This window comes from Rasamsonia byssochlamydoides (genome assembly GCF_041956645.1).
Source record: "Rasamsonia byssochlamydoides strain NRRL 3658 unplaced genomic scaffold VTN77scaffold_10, whole genome shotgun sequence".
In the NCBI taxonomy this organism is placed as follows: domain Eukaryota; kingdom Fungi; phylum Ascomycota; class Eurotiomycetes; order Eurotiales; family Trichocomaceae; genus Rasamsonia; species Rasamsonia byssochlamydoides.
In genome coordinates, this window is record NW_027192393.1 from 187487 (window position 1) to 211997 (window position 24511).

At 49.3% G+C, this 24511-nt stretch overlaps 9 protein-coding genes across 9 annotated transcripts; 6 read left to right on the plus strand and 3 right to left on the minus strand.

The window, feature by feature from the left end:
• Positions 1 to 675: 675 nt before the first annotated feature.
• On the minus strand, positions 676 to 1441 carry VTN77DRAFT_404 (uncharacterized protein; the record flags this gene model as incomplete). The annotated part of the gene is made up of 3 exons (XM_069420055.1): positions 676 to 1207; positions 1265 to 1308; positions 1376 to 1441. The coding sequence occupies 3 exons, from the start codon at positions 1439 to 1441 to the stop codon at positions 676 to 678; spliced, it is 642 nt and encodes a 213-aa protein (XP_069280465.1).
• Positions 1442 to 1682: 241 nt separating this feature from the next.
• On the plus strand, positions 1683 to 4160 carry VTN77DRAFT_405 (uncharacterized protein; the record flags this gene model as incomplete). Its single annotated transcript, XM_069420066.1, has 1 exon — positions 1683 to 4160. One exon carries the CDS (start codon positions 1683 to 1685, stop codon positions 4158 to 4160), a length of 2478 nt encoding a protein of 825 aa, XP_069280466.1.
• Positions 4161 to 5725: 1565 nt separating this feature from the next.
• Positions 5726 to 7726, plus strand: VTN77DRAFT_406 (uncharacterized protein; the record flags this gene model as incomplete). Its single annotated transcript, XM_069420077.1, has 6 exons — positions 5726 to 6069; positions 6176 to 6377; positions 6443 to 6484; positions 6537 to 6685; positions 6742 to 7206; positions 7267 to 7726. The coding sequence occupies 6 exons, from the start codon at positions 5726 to 5728 to the stop codon at positions 7724 to 7726; spliced, it is 1662 nt and encodes a 553-aa protein (XP_069280467.1).
• A 3530-nt stretch (positions 7727 to 11256) lies between these two features.
• Positions 11257 to 11796, minus strand: VTN77DRAFT_407 (uncharacterized protein; the record flags this gene model as incomplete). The annotated part of the gene is made up of 1 exon (XM_069420088.1): positions 11257 to 11796. One exon carries the CDS (start codon positions 11794 to 11796, stop codon positions 11257 to 11259), a length of 540 nt encoding a protein of 179 aa, XP_069280468.1.
• Positions 11797 to 15877: 4081 nt separating this feature from the next.
• Positions 15878 to 17573, plus strand: VTN77DRAFT_408 (uncharacterized protein; the record flags this gene model as incomplete). The annotated part of the gene is made up of 2 exons (XM_069420099.1): positions 15878 to 16468; positions 16521 to 17573. The coding sequence occupies 2 exons, from the start codon at positions 15878 to 15880 to the stop codon at positions 17571 to 17573; spliced, it is 1644 nt and encodes a 547-aa protein (XP_069280469.1).
• A 1069-nt stretch (positions 17574 to 18642) lies between these two features.
• VTN77DRAFT_409 (uncharacterized protein) lies at positions 18643 to 19287 on the plus strand (the record flags this gene model as incomplete). The annotated part of the gene is made up of 1 exon (XM_069420110.1): positions 18643 to 19287. One exon carries the CDS (start codon positions 18643 to 18645, stop codon positions 19285 to 19287), a length of 645 nt encoding a protein of 214 aa, XP_069280470.1.
• A 1999-nt stretch (positions 19288 to 21286) lies between these two features.
• VTN77DRAFT_410 (uncharacterized protein) lies at positions 21287 to 21877 on the plus strand (the record flags this gene model as incomplete). The annotated part of the gene is made up of 1 exon (XM_069420122.1): positions 21287 to 21877. The coding sequence occupies one exon, from the start codon at positions 21287 to 21289 to the stop codon at positions 21875 to 21877; it is 591 nt and encodes a 196-aa protein (XP_069280471.1).
• A 56-nt stretch (positions 21878 to 21933) lies between these two features.
• Positions 21934 to 22869, plus strand: VTN77DRAFT_411 (uncharacterized protein; the record flags this gene model as incomplete). Its single annotated transcript, XM_069420133.1, has 1 exon — positions 21934 to 22869. One exon carries the CDS (start codon positions 21934 to 21936, stop codon positions 22867 to 22869), a length of 936 nt encoding a protein of 311 aa, XP_069280472.1.
• Positions 22870 to 23334: 465 nt separating this feature from the next.
• On the minus strand, positions 23335 to 24152 carry VTN77DRAFT_412 (uncharacterized protein; the record flags this gene model as incomplete). Its single annotated transcript, XM_069420144.1, has 2 exons — positions 23335 to 23752; positions 24055 to 24152. The coding sequence occupies 2 exons, from the start codon at positions 24150 to 24152 to the stop codon at positions 23335 to 23337; spliced, it is 516 nt and encodes a 171-aa protein (XP_069280473.1).
• Between the last annotated feature and the right edge of the window lie 359 nt (positions 24153 to 24511).

Below are 24511 nucleotides of genomic sequence, written 5' to 3' on the forward strand. Positions count from 1 at the left end.
TGTTTATTTATCGATGATGATATGCTATTTATCTGATTGATTGATTGAATTGAATAAATGTTAACTAGGACTAGGACTAGGACTAGAGCTAGCTCAATTAATTAATTATTGACACCACCGCATGCAGCCCTGCAGTTAGTAATATCCCATTGTCAACTTCTGGATCTGGAAGCATGATCCAAACCCCGCCGGACACGTGAAAGTCTGATACAATGCTGAGACGGACTTATCGTCATCTATCTACTCACTACCTAGTCCTTGGTTCTTTTTGATGGATTTGTTTTGAGTCTGTTGGAGATAATTAACAATAACCCACAGAGAGAGAGAGAGAGAGAGAGAGAGAGAAAGAGAGAGAACTCCAGAGGGTGAGAGAAGTCTGAGAATGGAAGATACCCAGTTTCTATAGTTCTCTGCAGAGATGTTCCCTTTTGTTTCTTTTGCATCGAGAAATTCTACTTGTTTCGCCTAGAAGTGTGACTGATGTGGTTAATTAGATATATTTGTCTAATTAAATACAATTGCCTGTGTGTAATATAGTATACATGTACAGTACAGTCCGTTTACCGTTCTTCCTTCCCGTGACGCCTTGGTTGATGAGACAAATTATTACCTATCATTGAACAAAACAAAGCCCGTGTGAAGTCGTTCGTAAGAAAAAGGTCCTCGGGAGTATCGTCATCCGAGGACCTTCATCTTTTTCTTCTTCTTTCCCCCCTCAACTTTGTCCTTCTTCTTCTGCCAGTCTCGCCAGCTCTCGATTCTTTCCTCTCGCGTCTCTTCCCACGCCTTCTCCGCTTCGCGCTTGCGCTTGCGCGCCTCCATCTCCTCTTCCTCCTTCCGCTTCTCGCGGCCTTCCTCCTGCATCTTCGCCTTCATCTGCCGCCGTCGACGCGCCTCCTCCTCGAGCAGCACTTCGACCGTCTTCTGCCGCCATTCCGCCTTGAACTCCTCCGTCTTGAGCTCCGGCGAGTCGAGCGTGTACTTGTGCTCCCGGATCAGAAGCCGTCGCGCGTCCGCGATACATTCGTCCAGGTGCGCGCGCGCCTTCTCATCGAGCAAGGTTTGCTGTGCCTTTTTTAGCCGGTCGAAGGCATCCGGTGCCAAGGGATTCTTGGTCTTGTCCGGGTGGATCAGAAGGGATTTCTTGCGGTATTGAAGCTTGATGTCGGATTCAGGCACACCCGGCTGGAGGTCGAGAACGGCGTAGCTTTTAATCTTGTTAGCAATGAAGAATACTGCAAAAGTAGATGGACGAAAGACTTACGCATCCAGCGGGAATGCCTTTCGGATTCGATCTATCTCTGCATCCTGCCAGTGGTCGCGTGTCAGCAAAGCCGCTACGGAATGGGTGGCGGCGACGCTGTAGTCGACATACCTTAGTGAACTCCGACGCTTCCTTCTCGAGAGCCTCAAGAGCATCCTTCTCGTCGTCTTGTGCCATTCTCGCAGACACTGCTGGTCGTGGAAAAAGGCGCAAACCCCCTGGGAAGCTGATCGATAAAGGAGACTGGAGAGTGGGGATTCGTCTCGTGTCGGTCGAGCTGATTATTGCGATAACCTTCGTTCCGCGGCGTCAGTTCTTATCGCAGTGCTGACTAAGCCACCGCAAAAAAAATTACGGCACATTCATGTCTACACCATCTGGAAGCATCGCATGCGAAATTTCCAACGCTCTCTCCCCCATGGCTCCTGCACGGGGTCCTCGCCAGGGCCGACAGGGTCCCAAGCCTGTCCTGCAGAATCCACGGAAGCTCAAGCGAAAAAGGAACGAAGAAGAGCTGGCCTCGCTCGGCCAGCGTGTGGAGGAGCTCGATCCCAAGATCCGACTCGAATCCTTCTCCGAACTCCCTCTTTCTGAACCCACTGCCTCCGGTCTGTCAGCTTCTCATTTTAAGACGCTAACGGATATCCAATCTCGTGCCATTCCCTTTGCTCTCAAGGGAAAGGATATTCTAGGAGCTGCAAAAACGGGCAGCGGAAAGACGTTGGCGTTCCTGGTTCCGGTTCTCGAAAACTTATATCGAAAGCAATGGACCGAATACGACGGCCTGGGAGCCCTGATTCTCTCTCCGACTCGCGAATTGGCCATCCAGATCTTCGAGGTCCTGCGGAAGATTGGCCGATACCACACGTTTTCCGCCGGCTTGGTCATCGGCGGCAAGAGTCTGCGCGAGGAGCAGGAACGTCTCGGGAGAATGAACATTCTCGTCTGCACCCCAGGGCGGATGCTGCAGCACCTGGACCAGACTGCTGATCTCGACGTGTACAATCTACAGATGTTGGTTCTGGACGAGGCAGATCGCATCATGGACATGGGTTTCCAACAGACGGTGGATGCGATCATTGAGCACCTGCCGAAAGAACGCCAGACCCTGCTGTTTAGTGCGACGCAGACGAAAAAAGTTTCCGATCTGGCGCGTTTGAGTCTCCAGGATCCTGAATACGTTGCCGTCCACGAATCCGCCGAGACCGCTACCCCCTCGACGCTTCAGCAGCATTACGTGATAACCCCGCTACCTCAGAAACTGGATATTTTGTGGAGCTTTATCCGGAGCAATCTGAAGGCCAAGACGTTGGTGTTCTTGTCTTCCGGGAAACAGGTGCGGTTCGTATACGAGTCGTTCCGGCACCTTCAACCCGGTGTTCCATTGCTCCACCTACATGGCCGACAGAAGCAGGGTGGGCGACTGGACATTACCACCCGATTCTCGCAAGCTAAGTACGCAGTTCTTTTTGCGACGGATGTTGCGGCACGCGGCTTGGACTTTCCCGCCGTGGACTGGGTCATCCAGGTGGACTGCCCTGAAGACGCTGATACCTACATTCATCGAGTCGGACGGACGGCTCGATACGAGAGGAATGGACGGGCGGTCCTCTTCCTGGACCCGACTGAGGAGGAGGCGATGCTGAAACGGCTCGAGCAGAAGAAGGTCCCGATCGAGCGGATCAATGTGAAAGCCAAGAAAAAGCAGAGCATTAAGGATCAATTGCAGAATATGTGCTTCAAGGACCCGGAACTGAAGTATCTTGGTCAGAAGGCCTTCATCTCCTATGTCAAATCTGTCTATCTTCAGAAGGACAAAGAAGTCTTCAAAGTGAAAGAGCTGCCGTTGGAGGAGTATGCGGCTAGTCTGGGACTTCCCGGAGCCCCTCGTATCAAGTTCATCAAGGGAGAGGACAGCAAAGCTCTAAAGAACAAGCCCCGAGCTCTGAACGCGCTATTGAGCGAGGACGAGTCGGGCGAGGACGGCGAGAAGAAGGCCAAGAAGAAGGGCGAGGTCAGAACGAAATATGACCGTATGTTTGAGAGACGCAACCAGGACGTGTTGGCGGATCATTACTCGAAACTTATCAACGACGACGGGACTGCGGTGGCAGCCCAAGCCAATGGGGATACCCAAGAAGCAGATGAAGATGACGAGTTCCTCTCGGTGAAGCGTCGGTACGAAGCCGGCGACGAAGGTCTCACTGACGGGTTGGATAGTATATCGGAGGCGAGCAGTGTGAGGAAGGATGTGAAGGTGGTCCATATCGACGGCAAGGAGCCGCTGGTCATCGACTCGAAGCGCCGCGAGAAGCTACTCAAGTCTAAGAAGAAACTGCTCAAATACAAGGGCAAGGGAACCAAGTTGATCTACGACGAGGACGGCAATCCCCACGAAGTCTACGAGATGGAAGATGAAGAAAAGTTCAAGGCGCGCGGTGATCCCAACGAACAGAGGGCCAAGTTCTTGGAGGCCGAGGCCGAGAAGACGAGACAGGCTGATATCGAAGATAAGGAGATCGCGAAACAGAAGCGGAAAGAGAAGAAGGAGAAGCGGAAGGCCCGCGAGAGGGAGTTGGCTGAGCAGCAATCTGGGCCGCGTGCTGTGCTGGCGCCGTATGACGAAGAGGAAGAAGACGGTGCGGATGTTGATATGGCGAGCGTCTCTGACCGTGATCAAGACTATGATCAAGACCACGAAGAAGACCATGAAGAAGAGGCCCCTCCACCGAAACGGCAGAAGAAGTGGTTCGAGGACGCTTCCTCTGATGAAGAAGAGACCAAGAAACGCCCAGCCAAGCGTTCCAAACGTTCCCACGAGAAGGCTCCTGGAGAACCGGTGGAGGTCAATACGCTGGAGGATCTCGAGGCTCTGGCGACTGGTCTGTTGGAATGAATATGTTGTTTGTTTTATTTATTACTTTGTTTATACCATACTGCACATTCCCTATGCTGCATTTCTCGGAGTACCTGGGACGGAAAAGTCGATGTTATTATACCGCTTTAACGCTTTAACAATGTTGTTTTTGTTTGGGGATCTTGCAATGCGCTGTGCTGTACGTGCTGTGTGTACTATACGTAGGTATGTACATAATTTCTATGCAAGTTGGGAACAAACTCTTTCCTTAATTGTGGTACTACTCCGTATGTCTGCTGGATTTATTGCCATTCCTGGTTGCCATTCCTGGTGGAGAGATCTTAAGAGTCCACAGTCCACTAATTCGATTGGACTGAAAGTATAAAAATGGCGTTTAGTGAACTAAGAACTTTCCGTCTTGGCAACGTCTCCCCCCCCCCCCCCCCCCCCCGTATTAGGTACGGAGTTACTTTTTTCACCTCCCTTCTGTTTCTACTACTACCTACCTACTAAGTAAGACAAAGACTGAAACTGTGACATGGCATTGTTTATTAATATCGATTGTAACCCTCAATCAATCATTCCACGAATAGCAAAAAAAAATTAATGGGTGATTAGTCGCCATTAGAAGATTAGAAGAAAGAATAGAAGGTCTTGGCCAGACCGTAACCTCAATCAGGCAGGCAGGCCAATTAATTTGCGGGGCAGAAAAAAAAACCTTTCCTTTCCCGTTTATTCTTACCTAACTGGAACCAGATCTTTCGATTGACAAGCTGCCAACGAAAAGCTTAATTAGTTAGCTGGATTCCTGAAAAAAATTATTAATAATCCATTGGAAGGATTGACACGCAAAGGCGATCACGCAATCGAAGCTATCCTGATCGTCAGGGCGAACTAACCATCCATGGATATACGGAGTACTCCAATGTCATTACTGGTTGGAGGAAAACGTTCAAGGCAGACAGAGAATAATTTTTTATGGCTTTTCTTTCGTTTCCTTTTTTTTTACTTGTATTTATCCTATGTGATATACAGGGGACAGACAGACAGGGGACATATCCTATAGTGAATGTGAAAAGATTGATCTTGCTTCTTTCCTTGCTTTCTTGATCTCAATTGATCCTCGTTTCATTCGATCGAACGTGGGTATCCTTTCTGATCCGCTGTCCCCAGATCTGTCTCCAGATCTGCCTGTCTGCTGTGTGGATCCCGGTGTCTGCGTGCTGCAGGTCTATTGTAGTGCTTCAGCTACTGCATACGGAGTCTTTTTTTTTTTCATTGGACTCTGAGGGACTTCAGCGCGACATATCTTTTACAGTCGCAGATTGGGTAGAAGTGGCCAGATCGATTGATCTCAATTGATATCTGTCTGTCGATCTAGGCGATCAATCTCCTACGCCAGAACACGTGACACTGCTCTACAGCGTTTATTCAACTTTTCCAGGGTGTTTCGGTCTGCACTTTTCGATTTGCTACTTCCATAGTGGTGGATGTGGTCTGAGTGGGTGCCCTTTTTTGTTCAAAACTAAGGATAGACAAGAGGTGGATTGCACGAGGATTTGTCTGAATTATATCCAAGAACCGATCAGTAGCAACGACACATCATGGCGGATCACGACGTTGAAAAGCATCTTCCGCCAGCAGAAAAGCTTCATGCTGCTCAGGAGTACTCCCCCAACGCCATTGACGAGGATGGAACCCCCCGCGTGGTCGTCGCGGACAAGCTGGCGCGCAAATTGTCCGCTCGTCAGGTCCAGATGATTGCCATCGGAGGCACCATTGGGACGGGCTTGTTTCTTGGTACGGGCAAGTCGCTGGCCACCGGAGGGCCGGCTTCGATTCTCATCTCCTATGCTATTGTCGGTGCTATTGTCTTTGTCACGATGCTCTCCCTGGGCGAAATGGCGGCGTTTGTCCCTGTGGCTGGGTCGTTTTGTACCTTTGCGGGGTGAGTATGCCAGTGACCAGTGCTGGTCTTTTGTTCCTATATTCTTGATCTCTGTCTCATATCAAATTGACGTATGGCTTCGGTCATTGCTAATTGATGCATTCAGTCGCTTTGTCGATGACGCGTTTGGTTTCGCTTTGACCTGGAATTACTGGTTCAACGATGCCGTTTCTACTGCTTCCGATCTGATTGCCCTTCAGCTGCTTCTGCAGTATTGGACAGACAACTTCCCCGGTTGGGCCATCAGTCTGATCTTCCTGTTTGTCGTGATTGCCTTGAACATCGTTTCCGTGAGAGCGTACGGTGAGGTAAGCACATCACGTTTGCTTTCCTTGATCTTCTATGCTGGATGCTGATAGCCATTGATGTGCAGATGGAGTACTGGCTCAGCTTCTTAAAAGTCGTTACTATAGTGGTGAGTGCTGCATTTTCACGCTGAAGGCTGAATTGACGACTAACTTGACCAGATATTCATTATTCTCGGTATAGCCGTCAACTGCGGTGGAAACACCACCCATCAGTATATCGGCGCCAAGTATTGGTACATTGGCGACGCTCCATTTGTTGGTGGCATCGGTGGATTTGCCTCTGTCTTTGTTACCGCCTCTTTCGCATAGTACGTGCCGTCAGCTTCAAACTGGGATATGGATATTTCTAACGACGAATTTGCAGTGGAGGTACTGAGTCCATTGCGGTGACTGCCGGAGAGACCAAGGATCCCTCCAAGAATCTTCCCCGCGTCGTGCGGAATGTCTTCTGGCGGATCTTAATCTTTTATATTCTTTCGATCCTCATGATTGGTCTGAACGTGCCCTACACCTATCCCAATCTCGACAGCAAGAATAGTCGAACCAGTCCCTTCACGATTGTCTTCCAGGAGGCGGGCAGCGCTGTGGCGGGCAGTTTCATCAACGCCGTGGTCATGACCAGTGTCATCTCCGCGAGCAACCATGCCCTGTTCGCAGGATCGAGGCTGCTGTACACTCTGGCCGTGGACGGATATGCCCCTGCCTTCTTTGGCACTCTCAACCGGTTTAAAGTCCCCTGGGTTGCCGTCCTTGCGACCTCGACCATCAGCGGCTTGTGTTTTGGAGCTAGCTATATCGGTGCCGGCCAGCTGTGGACCTGGTTGCAGAAGTGAGTTCACCAGCTTGGCCAAAGAATTTGCCTGATATATACTTACCTGCTTGATTACAGCATCGTCGGTGTCTCCAACCAACTATCATGGATCGCCATCGGATTCGCCTCCCTGCGCTTCCGCGCCGCCGTACGGCGTCAAGGCCTCGAGCACCTCCTTCCCTTCAAGAACTGGACCTATCCCTACGGCCCCATCGCAGCTGTAGTCCTGAACATCGTCCTAGTCCTCGTGCAGGGCTGGTCATCCTTCAGCCCCAACTTCCAAGCCGTCGACTTCGTCAGCTACTATATCGAGCTGCCCGTGATGTTGGTCATGTACCTGGCATGGAAGCTCATCAAGCGCACACGCTTTGTGCGTCTCGACGAGATGGATCTCGTCTCGGACCGGTTCGATGGCGGGTTCAGTGCCGAAGAACGTGCTGAGGCGCTGGAGATTGCGCGTCGCAGGAATAGTCCGTTTGCGAAAGGGCAGGGGTGGAAGGAGAGGGTTGAGGCTGTTGGGACGTGGTTGTTTTTTTAGGGTTGGTCGACTTCGACTTGAGTTGACTTGCAGTGGTTGAGGTTTTTTTTTAAAAAAAAAAAGTCGTTTTCCGGCGTAAAATCTGGATGAGCGATAGCGATATCTATAAACCCTTCATGCAGGGCATGTATTTGTTAATGTAATATAGAGGTTATTTTATACCATTAACAAAAAAATCCTTCTCTTGCTCTCTCGTTTTCTTTTCTTTTCTTTTCTTTTCTTTTCTTTCTTTTTTTCTTTTTTTTTAGGTCAAAAATCATTCTCGCAGCATAAGATTTAATATTCATTTCACATGGGCTTTTCAAAAGACGGAATCCAAGACAAGGCACAGTCAATGTGCCCATCCATGAGTGACGACAGACGAATTTTCTACATATTGGAGATTTATTTAATATATACAAATAGAGAGAGATCTTAATCAATCAGATATTGAAGCTAAAAGTTACCTGTCAACAAATTCTTTTTTTTTCTATTCTCTTTTCTTTTCCTTCTTCTTCTTCCTGTTCTTTGCAACTAACTAGTAACGAGTAGGACAGTGAGGTCGTTGATTATTCTAGATTCAGTCAGACTTGTTTATTTAACTAGAAACCTGCACATCTACCAGAGCTTGGCATGTATGATTAATTTGCATGGCCCATTGAGAAGAGAAGGGAAGAGTCAAGTATCAATTGAGATAGTCACCTCTAGAGTATCTGCTTTTATGAACTGAATAACTGGGTAATTAGGATTATTATTTATTCCATAGATCAGGGGAAAAAATAGCGAGAGAGAGACTATCATTCTTACTGGTCTTACCATGATGCATTGAAGCTAAAGATTATTTACCTGTTAGCCATGATTTCTTTTCTTCTCCCCCTTCTTCTGGTTGTTGAAAGTTGTAACTAATAATGTTAGATCTGAGCAGCATATATAGCGATAGAGGGTTACCATATCTACCTCAGGAGTAGAGTGGTGAAGTGAAAAACACAATTAATCTAGATTAGTCAGACTTGTTTACATGGAGAAAGAGAAAGATACTCTCTATTTTTCTTACTGGTCTTACTATGATATATTGAAGCTCAAGGTTATTACTCATCAGCCAGGTTTTCTTTTCTTCTCTTCTTCTCTTCTTCTTCTTGTAACAATAACGATATATCTGGGCAACATGGCGACAGTTATTTTTGCTTGAAGGTCTTGACAGTTGAGGCATTCTGCGGCAGGAGTACCACTGTTCCTATCCTATCAGTGCCCTCTGTATAGAGGGTATTACTCCCCATAGCGATAAAGTAGTTGTTCGTACTTCATCCCTTCTAAGTGAGGTGATACCCCGCAGAAGAAGAAAAGAAGCACTAGTTCGATCGTTTACCTATGTATGATCATCACATTACATTATCACCCTTGTCTACCTAATTAGCTACATAGGCGTTACCAGGTAGAATTCCAAATACTCAGCGCAGCCATCAGCCTTGTCGTTAGTACGTACTCTGTACAGTACGGAGTACAGTGCAGTGCTTACTTCGCTAATTTTTGGGACTGCCACTAATTATGATTTGGAGAAGGGGATCGAGCAGCCACGAACTATATTATGGAGTGCTTAATACGGACTAGGAGAGAAAGCTGCGTGTTGTTCAATCATGATGATAGCTGTATACATCAAAAATATATACAATAATGTACGGAGTACACCATGTGGCCATTGACAACTAGGACAAAATGGGATGACCAGGGAAGTGCCAATGGTGATTCAATGGCTGTCGTTAGTAAATCTTTAGTTATATACTACTTTGAATCCCGAAATAAGAATAATTATGATCATCCAAGCTATCAGTGTTCTATTCTACCTGAGTACGTACGGAAAGAGCAATTAATTAATTTAGTCGACTAGAAGAAGGGTCAGGATGGGATTAATTAATTAATTAATTGTCCGGTTTAGCCCACCTATAGACTATGGAACCTCTTTCCCTATCCATGGATATTGCCGGAGATTTATTAGTATTGCTTCGACGGACCGTATCTCCCTAACCTTGGAACCTTTAGGTAGGCCATGGAAATTTGTTGGCGGAATAATAATGGTTCAATCCCTGCTCGAGGATTTATCAAAATGAATCAAATTCTCCGTGGAAAAAATCCTGGAAAATATGATCGACCTTTCTAACAGGGGTAGGCACCACTAGTTAATCTCTTAATCTCCAAGGAGTATATAGTTACCCCATACAGTTGGGTTCTTCGGTATACTTGATAACATCCTTATCAGGTGATGCCATTCAACAAACTCGTCATGATTATGATGACTTGTCAGAGAGAATTAATACTTAATAATAATTATGCTTACGTATCCTTCAGACAATTCACATTTATTCTCTACAGTATTCTTGAGTGTCTGTCACACCCAAGCTCAAGCACCCTTTCAGCCCCGCCAGACTACGTCGTAGCACGGGACTGTTCGATAGAACCAAATTAGCTTCAATAGTCACTCCGTCACGTTCTTCCTCCCCGGCACCGTGCACCGATGGTGCGCGAACGGCGATCGAGATCTCGGACGTTGAGCCTTCATTGGCGCGTCTTCTTCAATGATTCATTGATTCTCACTGTGCAATTACCGCATGTGGTCGACTGTCGATGACCCTGGTCGCTGGCCTGTCATTACTTCAGGATAACTGCCGAATCACTGGCTTGTTTCGAGATATTTTCTTCATCCACAAACTAGAAGAGCTCTCTGGTAAGAATGACTGGTTAACGAGCATTGTCATCGCGGTTACTCATTGGTAGACACTGCTGACGATGATAATGTAGCTGTAGCTGTCCAAACTCCTTGCCAAGACCCAGCGAATTTAACTAGTACGAAGCCAACGAACCAAGCTATTCATGATCGGCAGTGATGTGTCGATGCGAGCTGCCATCTCCACCGCGTCCGTAGACGATCACACGTCATTCGACGATAACTTTGATCACCTGCCAAAGCATGGGATGATGATCCTCTTTCCGGACCCAGGACTCAGGACTCGAGTCGTCTGCAGCCCACTTTCCTCCGTACCTGGTACAGCTCAATCTAGATTGCCATCCCACGCGTGTCTAGCGAGAAGCAACTTTTGCCGGTAGCAAGGCGGGTACTCCGCAGCATCCAGTCTGTCGGTGATCAAAATCAGACAGTAATTCTCGAGAGCTCGACAGGGTCCCTGCGAATAGTTACGAACACATCGCGGCACCACGAACAGGTGCAGGACAGTGAGCTCCCCTCCAGTGGGGGAATGTTCTCACGCGTCCGTACAACCTCGAGTCGACTGCGCTTTCGGCCCGGAAAACAAGTCCCAAGCCATCCAAGAGACAACTTCTAATATGGGCTTTGTTATTATTACCCTGTTGCTCCAGTAGTCGCGGCCTGAGGCTCCCAGCCTCCACGGGGTGACGCCTGACGCCCGAATTGTCCGTTTTCCGCCCGTTCTTAGCGAGCTCAATAGCACTCCATACATACGTCCGTACGGAGTAGTTTGTTTGTCAAGTTTCCTTCCAATGCATCAACTCCCACGTCTTGCCATATTTGTCATGGCGGTTCAAGGTTGCAGCTGCACTGACGTCTTCGCGAACGAACGGTGGGCCTGTCCACCACCACCCGGACACCCTTGTTCCCTAACTTTCATCCGCTGCATACCAATCATCTGGACTTTCGACATGATTGGTGTATTTTCCAGATTATCGATCGAATGATTTTTGTTGTCTACAAAATATTTATCGATAATACAACGTGTCATTTTAGTCGCGGTGAAAAGGCGCCAAGAGAATCCTCGTGAACAAAGGAAAAGTGGCAATAAAGATCTCAAGCGGCTGGTCCGTTGAGCATATGACACGGAAAACGGCCAGAGACAGGATTGTCCTGGTTTCCTCCGTCCTATCGGTGCTTTGCCATGAGATTTACGCTTTACAGCCTTAAGCAGATCTCCGGTCGGCCCGTCCGGAGAATTCGGTTCCTGAGTATCATATGCTCGAGCTTTCACAACGTCGGGGTTGGATGACATAGCTGCAACCTGACCATGGCAATGTTGTATCATCCGAGGAGAGAATTCCTGAGCATCATGCGACGTCACTCGTTGCATCTCGAAACTACGACAGAAATAACCCCCCAGTTTACTCCGTACTAGGGTCCGTCTGTCGGGTCTTAATTGGCGCCTCAGGGAGGCGTTAGGATCGACGTCGAAATTTTTGGTGGTCCAGGCGCAAGATGGACCCGGCGAAGATCCTACTCGACGTAGATCGTTGCATCTGACCGCTCCTTTTCCCAATTATGCAAGGCGGTCCCTGGCCAATGATCACCACCGTTCGAACATCAAGAGGCTCTTTGTAATTCCTATCTTCCAGAGTGCTTTTCAAATCTCTGCGGACGAAGATGCAGCATTCCAGTATGCGTCTTTGCGTGTTACCTTCACCTGTGAACGAACAGTGAGACTCATCGTCGACCCACCGATCGATCTCCGTTTTACTCCGTAAAGACGGAGAGCGTACGGAGTATTTCTCTGCGAGAAGCGAAATCAAAGCCGCTGACATCAATGGTCCGAATTCTGTAGTTAATCTCCTTGAGGAGCGGCAGACAGAACCAATGAGTGCGGATGGAATATGCCGAAGTCGGTACCGTTGCGTGACTCGTGAGAGTTAAGCTGTGAGGACTCGGTGGCACTTGCATTATTGACCGCCATCCTTGATCATCGCCGACCAGGTGTCAACTATTGTTGCCGTCTGTCCCACTCCAGCACAAGCATTCTTCTGTCATTGACTCATTGCACACTAACCATGGCTTGTCCTGTTTGGGGCGGTGGCGGTGGGACTATTGACTCTTTCCTCCTTCCGCCCGTCCACTATCGCCAAATCGTGCTCGCCGTCGTGAAGCTCAACCGTGATCCGCTTAGCTCAGCATGGCCTCGTGAATGGACCAAGTCCGTTGTGCTTCCAGCTCGATAGCGACAATAATCATCATCACAGACTCACAGTCACAATAATAAGAGGCCACGCTAGCTTCTGGGTTCTTTAATACTCTTGCTCACACACAGCTCCTCCTATTCCCAGCCGTCTGCTAACTAGTTCCAGATTGGTTGCAAGCCTGTCTGTCCCAAGCTTTGGCCAGTAATCTCACGTGCGAATCGAAGACGTCGAAAGCAGCCTGAGTCGGCGTGACACTGTGCAGACAAGCCAAGAGGGAGAAGGAAATATATACAACACCACTTCTTAGTACTTTATCTAGTGGAGAATGCTGGCCGTAGCTTTCGATCTCAAAAAGAGGCGAGATGGAATGGAAAGACAGTGCAGTGGGGGCCATGCCCGATCCGCTGCTAAGTGAGCCAACCGCAAAAAAAAGAGCAAACTTATTCGCAGTAGTCGTCCGATCCATCTCCGCTCTCGATCACAGCTCTAGCTCTGAATGGATCCGGGGTTGGTGTTATTTGACCCTTGCATTCTCACTTTTGGGGATGACGCTGATGTGATCGAAAATTGAGCTCCCAAGGCTGACGAGACTATCTAACAAGGTCAACCACGCGGCATCTTTAGGTCGAGGCGTGTTGATTGTTGAAAATTGGGACAAATTACAAATTGCGAACACGGGAATAGACTGCAGACCAGGAAGAAAGACGTCATCTCCAATTTCTCCGCCACAATTGCCCCTCGTATGGGCCTCGATTCGACCCGGGCAAATCCGAATTAATTCTCCGCCATTCTGACCATGAATCAACTCACGCGACAATTCATATCATACTCCATGTACATGGTGAACGGAATTCGCAACGGTTGCCAAGAAGAACCAATCTTGTTGGTCGAAGGTTTTGTGGAAAGCGACTAATTTCTTTCGGGTCCTTGGTAAGCTTGGTCCCTGGCAACTATCCCAGTTCATCTGCAGGGAATCAGGGATCCGGATATGCGACCCACCGGCCACGACCTCCGGTTTCTGCCACACTTTTGTCCCAAGGCATCCATGTATTGCATTGCCGCTCCAAACCCTAAGAGAGTGGCGGCTCCTCGTCAGCCGCGACGAAGATAATTTCCAGTTCGCATTTGACCGCATAGAACTAGTTGCTCCATTCTCTTTTGACGCGGCTGTTGCTGTGGTTGGTGCGTCAAAGGCAACCTGCGCGGAGACCAATTATCCAGCAACCCGGAGAAAGCCCGCAGCTGCACATCGACCGCTTCAAAGGATGACTTCGCAGTTTGGCTGCCAGCAGTACTGCTTGTGAATCTACCTATCCTGTACAGTGCGTGTAAGACCGAGTTGGTAGACCATATTCGACGTTGAAGAGAATTTGACCCAAGCTTGGATGTTCTACAAGCAGAAGGAGACAAGCGCCATCAATAGTCCGGAGTAATGAAGATCGAAGCTCTGCCATGCTCCCTCACTGGCCCAAGCTTTTGTTTCTAGGCGCGTTCGAACTTTTGAAGACACACGGAATTGTGGGGTTGAATGCCCATGCGCCGAGTCATCAATGACGGGGCCTGATTCGCGTGGGTCGGAGCTACCATCAGCCAACTCACTGCGGAAGTATCGAGGGATCCAACGGTCAAAAGCTCCCGCCCTTCAAAGCTAGTTCTATGAGAATCCTCTCTTATCTCTCTCTGACACTGTCGCGATATATTCCCCTATGTCTACTGAGTGGCGCTCCTCAAGTGACTCAGTTCGGGACACAAAAGAAAGTTCTCCGGATTGTCACGTCACGCATGTCAAAACGATCAAGAAGGATTGTGTCCAGCTGCCGCATCACATACCTGCCGAGCTGACGATTGGACTATTTCGGACTATTTGGGCCGGGGCGAAAGAAGACGACGTCGATCCATCCGCGCAGGTTCGCGGGCCTCCCTGACGGCTCCGATTGGCGCCGACTCACCATCCTGGGGTCGCCGAATAGAGTCCTCCACAGACCACAGACCATAGACCAATGTCCACAGGCACCGCGCAGCTCAGTGTTGGACCCCTTCACCCTTTCAGGTTATCGATTAACCTTTCTCGGATCCTCGCTGACAGCGGCATCCATCCCCAATCGTCCAGCTACTGCAAGCCACGGCGTCGGCTGCAACGGAAGCTCCAAAAGGAAAGACAAAAAGGGGACCTTTGCGCCGCCTGTCTGGACTGGGCCCAATAGTTCAGCTCCAATGGTCGACCATCTGGGTACATCACACAGTCTGGAGGGCGGACAACGCCATGGGCCATTCTTTGTGCCCGGTCCACTATACCGAGGCCAATGGATCTGCCGTCATAGAGATCAGAAGGGCAACAGTTTATCTAGAAAACTAAACCTTTGGCTGCGTCTGCACTGGCCACAATAATGTACCCGCAAGCCTCAAATTCTGGCCCTAAATGGGGTTCGTCCTGGTGCCCGGGAGAGGTCCCAGGCACTGTCATCACCTGCAGGTGGAGGCCGTGACCCAAGACTCCGTATCGCTTGTCGTCACCTCCGAGGACAAATCTTTCGGCCAGGTCAATCCTCCTTTTACATAATAATTCACAATTCGTCGACGTGCCCCTAATATGTGGGCATGGTGATTATTTGCGACCGACTGATTGCATTGGCCCACATCACATTTTGCTTTTTAATATCCTCTCCATTTGGGGAAAACAGCGCCTTAGGCCTGGCCCCATTCTGCGCCGTCTTCAAGACGATTGTTCGACGTGTCATTCATTAGACGTTAGTCTTGCAAGCGCCTCGTCGATCGTTGGGGAACGTTAATACTCTAAATATCATAAGAAAAGGTCCCGGTTGGTGATGTCTGATGCACGACACCTTCCACCTTCATCTGACTTGCTGCTCCGATTACAAAGTGGCTGGGTGCTGCAGCATATCAAGCGGCTGCAACGGCGACGACCTTGGGTTATCCTGGTTGCCGGTTGACGTCCTGCAGATCTCAAGCTCTTGGTAATTACTGGGCTGGTACTGGGAAGGCGAAAAAAAAAGAAAAGAAGAAATTTATATGCGCTTTCTTTTCGTTGAAGGAGGGGCCCATCAACCGACACCGCCTGCGAGATCGAACATCTAATTAACTCGGCCAGTTACTTGATATAACGGAATCTGGATGCTGAACTCCCGTTGTTCAGACATGCTGTCGAGCCGCTCAGTCATCTAAAAGACATAGCCGTGCTATGTCATCAGCATCGAGACTCTTGAGCCAAAGAGAAAGTCTTCAGAACATTGGATCTTCCCAATGCAATCTCTACTCCTCCCCGCTCCCTGGTTGTCCAATACGCATTTCGGACAGCCTAGATTCGACATTGATCCTGGGCGGGTTTCCATCCATCCGCGGCCGTCCGTCGCCGGCCTCAAGTCCGGCCTTCGGACTTCGAATCCCTCTTTCCTTATGTCTGGCCCCCCTCCTACAGGCAACCCAGCTGAAAGTCCGCGAAACGTCCAACAGCAAGCCTCTCAAGGTTGGGAAGTAACGACTACGAGTGAAGCGGCTGATCCAATCGTCTCTCCGACGGTCCCTGTTTCGAGTTCACCGGGAGGGCAACACGTGAGGACGACGCCAACACAGAGATACTTTCCTCAGGACGCGATCCATGAATATCAAACTCCGGCTCAGTCTTCCAGTCTGGTCGGCGAAGTTTCTGCCTCCCAGACCGAAACGGCACACCTTCCCTTGGCGACCTCAAGCACGACGGTGAGGACGCTTCCACCGAGGTCAACGAGACGTGCCAAGGCGCACGTCGCCTCTGCGTGTGTGAACTGTAAGCGGAAACACTTGGGCTGCGATTCAGCGAGACCGTGCCGAAGATGTGTGCTGGCGGGTAAAGCGGTAAGTCTTCTGGAAGATGCTCGACGGGAAATTCCGGATTAATGTCTCCAAGGCAACCTGCGTGGACGTGACACATAAAAAACGAGGCCGGCCGCCTCTGAAGGCGGAAGAAACACCGTTAAGACCATACACAGCAGTTGAAGGTTCAGTGTCGCAAAGAGAGGCATTGCAGACGACTCCATCTAGCCGGCCCCATGCTCACTCGCGAACATCATCTCGTGAAATTCGACCGATTACAGACCTCCAGTTCCCCCGACCAGGAGGGTATGGAGCAGGGACTGGAAGCGTTGGGATGGAACCGGTGGTGACTCATCCCCGGAGATGGACGACGTATCCTTCTCCCCAGATGTCCGCGCCGTTGTCAGTCATGATACCGGGAATTCAGGGTCAAAGACCATTCTCTTCGCCCGTACCGTTGCCTTCGTCGGGAGGAACACATCCACAAACGCCGTTCATCACCTCTCCTGGGGCTGTATTTTCTCCACCTGAGTTTCGGCCAATGCCATCATATACTGACCGTCCGCACGTGGTCACTCCGCCCACGATCTCACCACAGCAGTACCAGCAGCCATTTGCCCTATCGCTGTCACCTCATGTGCAAAGTCCTCGAACTCCAACTCGGCCAGCGGAGAGAGCAGCAACTTCAAGGGAAGCTCACGATCCGTATCAAGAGCCCGGTCTTCGATTGCCGCCGATCCTACCTTCTGCGAGAGCATTTGAACAGAGCCCGCCGACTCATCGGAGGAGTGGCTCCTATCCTTACCCAACAGCATGGACGAGTCAAAGGACGCAGGTTCAAGAGCAGCAATCGCAACCTCGTCTTCTGGAATCTCCCCCTTCTTTGTTGGAGCGATTGCCCGGTCAACCTGAATTGCGGTCTCCTTTTCCCTCGGTCTCCCGGCCTCCCGGTCTGGGGTTTGAACACGATCGACCCAGTCCAATTACCCAGCTGCGGCAGGGGCGGGAGCAGAGTGCAGCGACAGCTCCGAGTGGATCTGAAGCAAGGCCGGAGCGCTGGAGGAGAGAGGAGAGCGACGAGGGCGATAACAATCGGCAACCGACCAAACGGCGACGAATGGCGTTGGACGACATAGTGAACGATTGATATGAATATATTCGATGTACTCGTCTGAAGGAGGCCGGAATTCCTCCTGAATCCTCCATTTGTGCCGGATCTGGGCCACAATAAATAATACAACACGATACAGCTTTCAGAGATATTACGTCACGAAATGAGGGCTGGATCTGTACCCCTCAACCGTCAATGCAGTCATTTGTCCTGTCATTTTGGACAACGACAAATTCCCTGCAACCCTTATTTGGGATATCCTATACCCATTCTTGGAACTAACTCTTCTTCTTCTTCTTCTTCTTCTTCTTCTTCTTCTCTCACTCTGTCTCACATACACACATATACATATTTTCTCTCTCTCCCTCTCTTACTCCTCATTCCCACACACACACTCTCTCTCTCCTTTTTTTTTTCCCCTTTATTCCTTCTCCTTTCGTTCCCTTTTCTTTTCTTTCCTTTTTTTCTTTAGTATCACGGTCATGATGTACATTTCTGAGCTGTTCCTTTCTTTTGTTGTACTGGAGAGCATCTATCTACCTTCCTCCTTTTCTTAGACATGAGTTCATCATCGTCATCGTCACGGGTTACTTACTTTCAATTGCATGAACCTCGGGAGGAATTTTCTTTCATGTTTGTTGGAATGATGAATGACGGAATCATGGTGTGCAATTGATTGATTAGCATTCAACCTGCATCGGTAACTCCTGTGTCTCTTCTACGGCGAGAACATTCGCGATTCCCATACATGCTCGATTTCCTTTGTCAGTATTTGTTTTTTTCGGTGATATCTATTATTTTTTCCTATGTCAACTACATTCACTGTACATTATCCTTATTATTATTTAAAGGTGTGATATGTGATCTTTTTCTTCTTGCGTTAGCTGCTTGTATAGTATCGAGCTTTCTCACGGGTGGTCATTCATGTGCCATTTTGATTTCTTTGATTTTACCCCCGTTGGACTGATAGACTTGTCGGCTCTCGCTCTCCTTGTTTGATCAATCTTCACTTTTGGACCTGAGTTCAGGGTCTGTTGTACCTATTTGTCGACGGATTTGTATTTTCATCAGTGATAGATCGAAATTCTGGGTAGTACTGGTGCCAATGCTGCCGATCCGATTCACCGGACGCATCATCTACATTTTGCGTCGTGACGAGACGAATATGTTGCCATGCTTTCCACGGTCTTGTCAGTCACTACAGCCAGTGCCACCAGGAAATATCCATTTTCACGGGCTCAAAGTTGAGATGAGCAGATGGCAGCGTGCTCGACGAAACGCTCAACTGAGACCATGTACTTGCGATTGGCAGATGAGGAAGCAGACGAGGGAACAGCCGGGGCAGAATCGGTTTCATATGTGGCTAGATCTTCGCACAGACGATGGCCATGATAGCCAGTTGGTTCCAGGACAGTCACATCACGCCCATCTGGACCGAGTGCGTGACGTCTTCAAGTCGATGGTCATCAACGATGCGAGACGGATAATGCTAATGAAGACACTGTCCAGTCAAGTTAGACGGACATTGGAAGGATCTTTGTCATTGTTGCACACGTATTGCGGAGGTCTTCGGGGCAGCAGACACATGCAGAAAACAAGGCATAACGCCAATTTCTTAAATCAGGTGAGCCGCATTCCAGATATGCGGAATGGACAGTGCCATGACCATGAAGTCTGTAACCAAGTTCAGCGTCCCTGCGACAACATACGTCCGTCGACTATAGCCGCGAAGAAAATTTATAGCTTATGAGAGTCCACAGGGCATGATCCTCCAGACCGACACACATAACTTCGTACGAACTCCGGGGCAGACTAACTCTCCTTCCGTTAGGCCTGTTTGTCTCTGGAAGGATTGAAATTTGAAACAGCGGACCCGTCAAGTACCAATTCCATTCAGTTCCGTTGCTTGGTCAGGTAACTACGGGGCCTGCCTAGGTATGTACCTAGGTAGCATAGGTATCTCCGGCATTTCAGATGATCGGAGTACACACGTAAGAAGGAGTCAGTCTCTCAAAGCCTGAATTCAGCAGGCAAGCTGATCAGCTGATCGTCATCATGAATCGATAGGTATATATCTACCTAGGTAGGTAATAGGCACTAGTCACAGGGACGATTCATTACTAAACTCGATGCATCTCCGATACCTACCTAGGTAAGCCCGATTAAAAAGAAAATCGATCCCTGCACGGAATACAGTATTCTGTCCCTTCCAATTCTCTAGGATCTGCCATGTTATTTACTGCTGGAGAGGCCAGCTCTGAGCTGACCTAAGCCCTAGCCCTTGGTTTAGCCTTTGGTGCTGGTCCGGGTGACTACTTAATTAAGCTAATACGTCCGTCCTCCATGTTTTTTCAATTTTTTTTAAAGTTCTGTCAGCGAACTTGGCTCCGTGATCTGCACCGATTAGATAATATCAACTAAGCAGTGTGACGGTAGCTACATGTCATGTAACTACCAATATAGTGACTTCCAATCACAGTCAACTACGATGGAGTACAAAGTACAGTACACTACATCTGTCGATGTTACTTACTCCGGACTTGCCCGTCGACATTCCTATACCTAACTAGGTATATTATTGTGAGTACACTACATATGTGGGCTATGTATGTATGCACATGGATTAGTCTTGGTTCAAGTACGAATAAGCCTCTCTTGACGATTGAGACAAGGATCAGGATGATCTGTGCTCCATGTCATGTGAGAGTTCTTCTTTCTCTTCCTCGTGTCAAGGAAAGGAATATGTTGACTGTTATGTACATGTACATTAGGTTAGTGGAGGCAGTAATAATTACGGCGTATGGAGTACTCCAAATAAAACAAAGCTACAGTATTGATTCTTGACTCTATCATTACATCCCTATTATATAGCCTACTTGGTATAGCAAACAGAAAGATAGGGCTCAGAAGAATCAATCGATGTGAATGAATGGATTCAACTAATTATCTAACCAACTAAGTACTACATAGAAAGCACTTAGGTACTCACCTCGTTATAATGTAGAAGATCAACTGATCATAAAGAATCCTCGAGCTAGATAGGGAGATCTCTCTCCCTTTGACTGGTTTAATTACTTATCAATGGAGCTAGGTGCATAGATCGCCCCAACCACCAACCTACCAAACCGATTCTTTATGTACTGCAGTTTATTACTTGGTTGAATTCCTCCACATGTTAGCCCTAACCTTCCTTCTTCCTTTCAGCCTGCCGGTTGACCGCAGGCTCTATGTACCCCATATAGTACGTACAAAGAACTGATATCTATGTACTGTATTAGGCCCTTCTCAAACTCCTGTATAACGCTTAGATTAGATTAGGTTACCTAGATTAGGTCAGTTCCAATGAACATTTATTTCTCGTGCTATTATGGCATACATCTTTCTTTCACATGGCTTGTCCCATCCCATCCCATCCCGTTCCGTTCCCACTGATGGTGCGCCTGAAGTCGTCAGGTCGCCCGCTGGTGGTCGCATGTGAGTCTTATGCAGGAGGCCTAATGACTTCAGGCCAGCGACTCTAGTTTAGGCCTCCTGCAGGGTAGGGGTTAAGAAGAGGGGATGGAGGTTAGGGTACCTTTCTCTCTTCTACTTCAAAGATAAGAGAAAGAAAGAATATATATATACTGCTGTTTTTTTGATCATAACTTATAAAAGATTCTATTCGGACCCTGCGACCTGACCTGACCTAACCCGACCCTGGAAATCATCTCAGAATTAATTGGCAATTAATCGTCCTCCGCATCATCATCATGAACCAAACAGATACATCGTCACTAGCTGACCTCAGCCAATCCTACGACTATGTCATTGTTGGAGGAGGCACAGCCGGTTTGGTCGTCGCCAACCGTCTCACCGAGGACCCAGCTGTCACCGTCCTTGTCCTTGAAGCTGGTAGCAATCGCGTCGACGATCCTCGAATTGCGGTGCCGGGCCTCTGTGCGAGCAATCTGTTCGATCCAGACTACGACTGGTGCATCACCAGTCCTCCTCAGGTGCTATTCTTCTTCGTTCGATTAAGGGTCTACCTACTGACGCTGGTAGGAACATATCAATGGACGACGAATCGCCGAAGCTCGAGGTCGCACGCTGGGAGGATCGTCCGCCATCAACATGTGCATGGTCGTCTACCCAAGCAGGAAGGACATCGACTCGTGGGAGAAGCTAGGAAACCCTGGCTGGAACTGGGAGTCCTTCTCGCACTATCTCCGGAAGTCGCAGACGTTTACGCCCGCGTCCCCCGAGGTTCGCGAGCAACTCTCTCGATTATCTCGACCAGACGATCCATGGCAGCGATGGCCCGCTCCAGGTCTCGTTTGGCGACGGGCCGTTCCCCGCGTTAAACGCCACCTGGCCTAAGGTGTTTGAGGCGCTCAATCATAAGATCACGACTGACCCCATGTTGGGGCTGGCAAAGGGAGCCTTCTGCAACCCCGGGAGCATTCACCCGACGACCAGGTCACGGAGTCATGCCGGTGTCACATACTACAATCCCGAGGTTGCGAAGCGCCCTAATCTGCGGGTCGTCACCGAAGCTTTCGTGGAAAGTATCATCCTGACGAAAGCTGATGATGGGGAAGTTCTTGCGATGGGCGTCCAGTTCACGGCGAAGGATGGCGTGCAGCGGACAGTTTCAGCTGCTTCCGAGGTCATTCTCGCAGCCGGAGCCATCAAAACACCGCATCTGTTGGAACTGTCCGGCATCGGGGACTCCAAACTTCTTCAGTCTCACGGTATCGAAACAGTCATTGACAATCCAAACGTCGGGGAGAATCTTCAAGAGCACGGAATGGTCCCCTTCAGCTGGGAACTCGCTGACGGGCAACAGTCTGCAGAAGCCCTTCTCCGCAACCCGGAAGTCGCGCAGGCGGCTCTGGCTGCGTGGCAGCAGTCTGGCGCAGGACCACTGGGTCTCTGCTCGTTCGTCTCGGCGCACATGCCGCTACCGGAGCTGCAGGACGGCGAACTGCAGGGCCTCATTCAGAAGTATCTCGTTGACAGCGCCAGCTCTCCCCGTCTGGAGGCACAATATCGGATCCTTCGCGAAATCCTCGAGGACGAAGACGAGCCTACGGCCCAATATATTGCCGCGCCTTTCCAAATCAACTCCGAAAAGGGTCCTAGTTTGAGGGATATCCTCTCCTTCCAGGAACCAGGAAACTATCTGACTATCATCGCGGCTCTGAACCGCCCGTTCTCACAGGGATCCGTGCATTTGGATTCCAACGATCCTAAAAAAACTGCCTATCTTCAACCCGAGATTTTACTCCCACCCGCTGGATCTGGAAATCCACGCTCGACACGTCAAGTGGTTAGAGACCCTGGCGTGGACTGAGCCCTTGGCGTCCCTGCTCAAGCCCGACGGCCGGCGACTGCACCATGACCAGCGTGTCACCAGTCTGGATACCGCTCGCGATATCTCCCGGGACCGGGTCATGGCGAACTTCCACGTGTGCGGCACGGCGGCCATGATGCCCCGCGAGGTGGTTGGTGTGGTAGATTCGCGACTGAAAGTCCACGGCGTGCGGAATCTCCGCGTCGTCGACGCCAGTATCTTCCCTCTGATCCCGCGGGGGAATATCCAGACCACGGTGTACGCGGTGGCGGAAAAGGCGGCCGATATTGTCAAGGAGGATCGCAAGGCAGCTTCTGTTTGAAGAGTTGATCGTCCTTAGCAATCGTCGATAGTCTAGTATATATCAACAGGATGGTGATTAAGATATGATAAATAGTTCTTTGCTTTATGAATAGACAACAAATTAACGTACGTACAGAGGAGACATCAGACAATAAACATCAACTATCGCGCATTCGTACTCAAGAACAAGACACAACTCCCAATGATGACCGTCGCCATGATGATATAGAACACCTGCGTCTTCCACCCGCTCTGCACGAGCGCCGCCTTCCGACTGTACTTGGTGACGGTCTTGACGTAGATGGAAAACCCACTGGCAAGACAGGCCAGGCTCATGCACCAGAGAACAATACCCAGCGGCAAGGCGATCCGCCGCTCAATCTCCGTGGGGGCCGTGCGGAGATGGAACGAGACGACGATCGCAGACGACACGATGGCCAGGTAGATGGACAGGCGCAGCCAGGAGAGAAAGGTCCGCTCGTTGGCCAGGTGATCGCGCGCGTCGGAGGCGCTGTTCTCGAAGATGAGGGCGCCGAGGAGTGGACGGGCGAGAAAGATGGGGCCTGCGTCGGGAGGGTGGCTGTATGACTCTGTTAGCTGGATATGAAGTGTTTTAGTTGAGGTTCATGATTAGACATCACATATCAAAGATACAGATAGGGAAATATGTACATACAATCAACAACAGACGAGTGATAAAGAAGAACGAAGACACAGTATACAACTGTGCAAATAAGCCAAAAAATAGACACAAACTCTCCAATTGAATGAAGGGGGAAAGACACGCAGGTACAGTATTCATGATATGGGCTGCTCAAAAAAGAGAGAAAAAAACTCGTTCCAGAGTGAGGTTACTTTGGCTAGGTCAAGCAGGTCACATACTCTTCCACAATCACAGGCCTCGAATTGGTCGGGTTGACCAAAGGATTAAACCGGCGCCGCAGAGGACGGCCATCATTCTCAGTCCTTAGTATAGACATGTTTCATCACATCTTATGTCAAAGGAGCAAAGTGTTCCAAATTCACATGTTGGAGGTTGCTTCTCAGAAGCAGGACGGAGTATTGATGTCAGATCATGCCCAGGTGGATCAATGGATGGAGAATGACTGGGGTTGGAGGCTAGACCCAAAAGGTAGGTTGACTGTGCAGGAATAGACAGGTCACATGACTACTGACCTGACCTGCCCTCGATCAGACCAAACCCTCACTTTACCCGGGATCAACTCATCCAAATGGCAGAAGTGGAAAGTTGGAAAATCCATGAAATCCAGTGCGAGGTTTCTGTGTCATGTGACATTTCCTATATAGGTTAGTATATAAATCACCTGATCTCTTATCT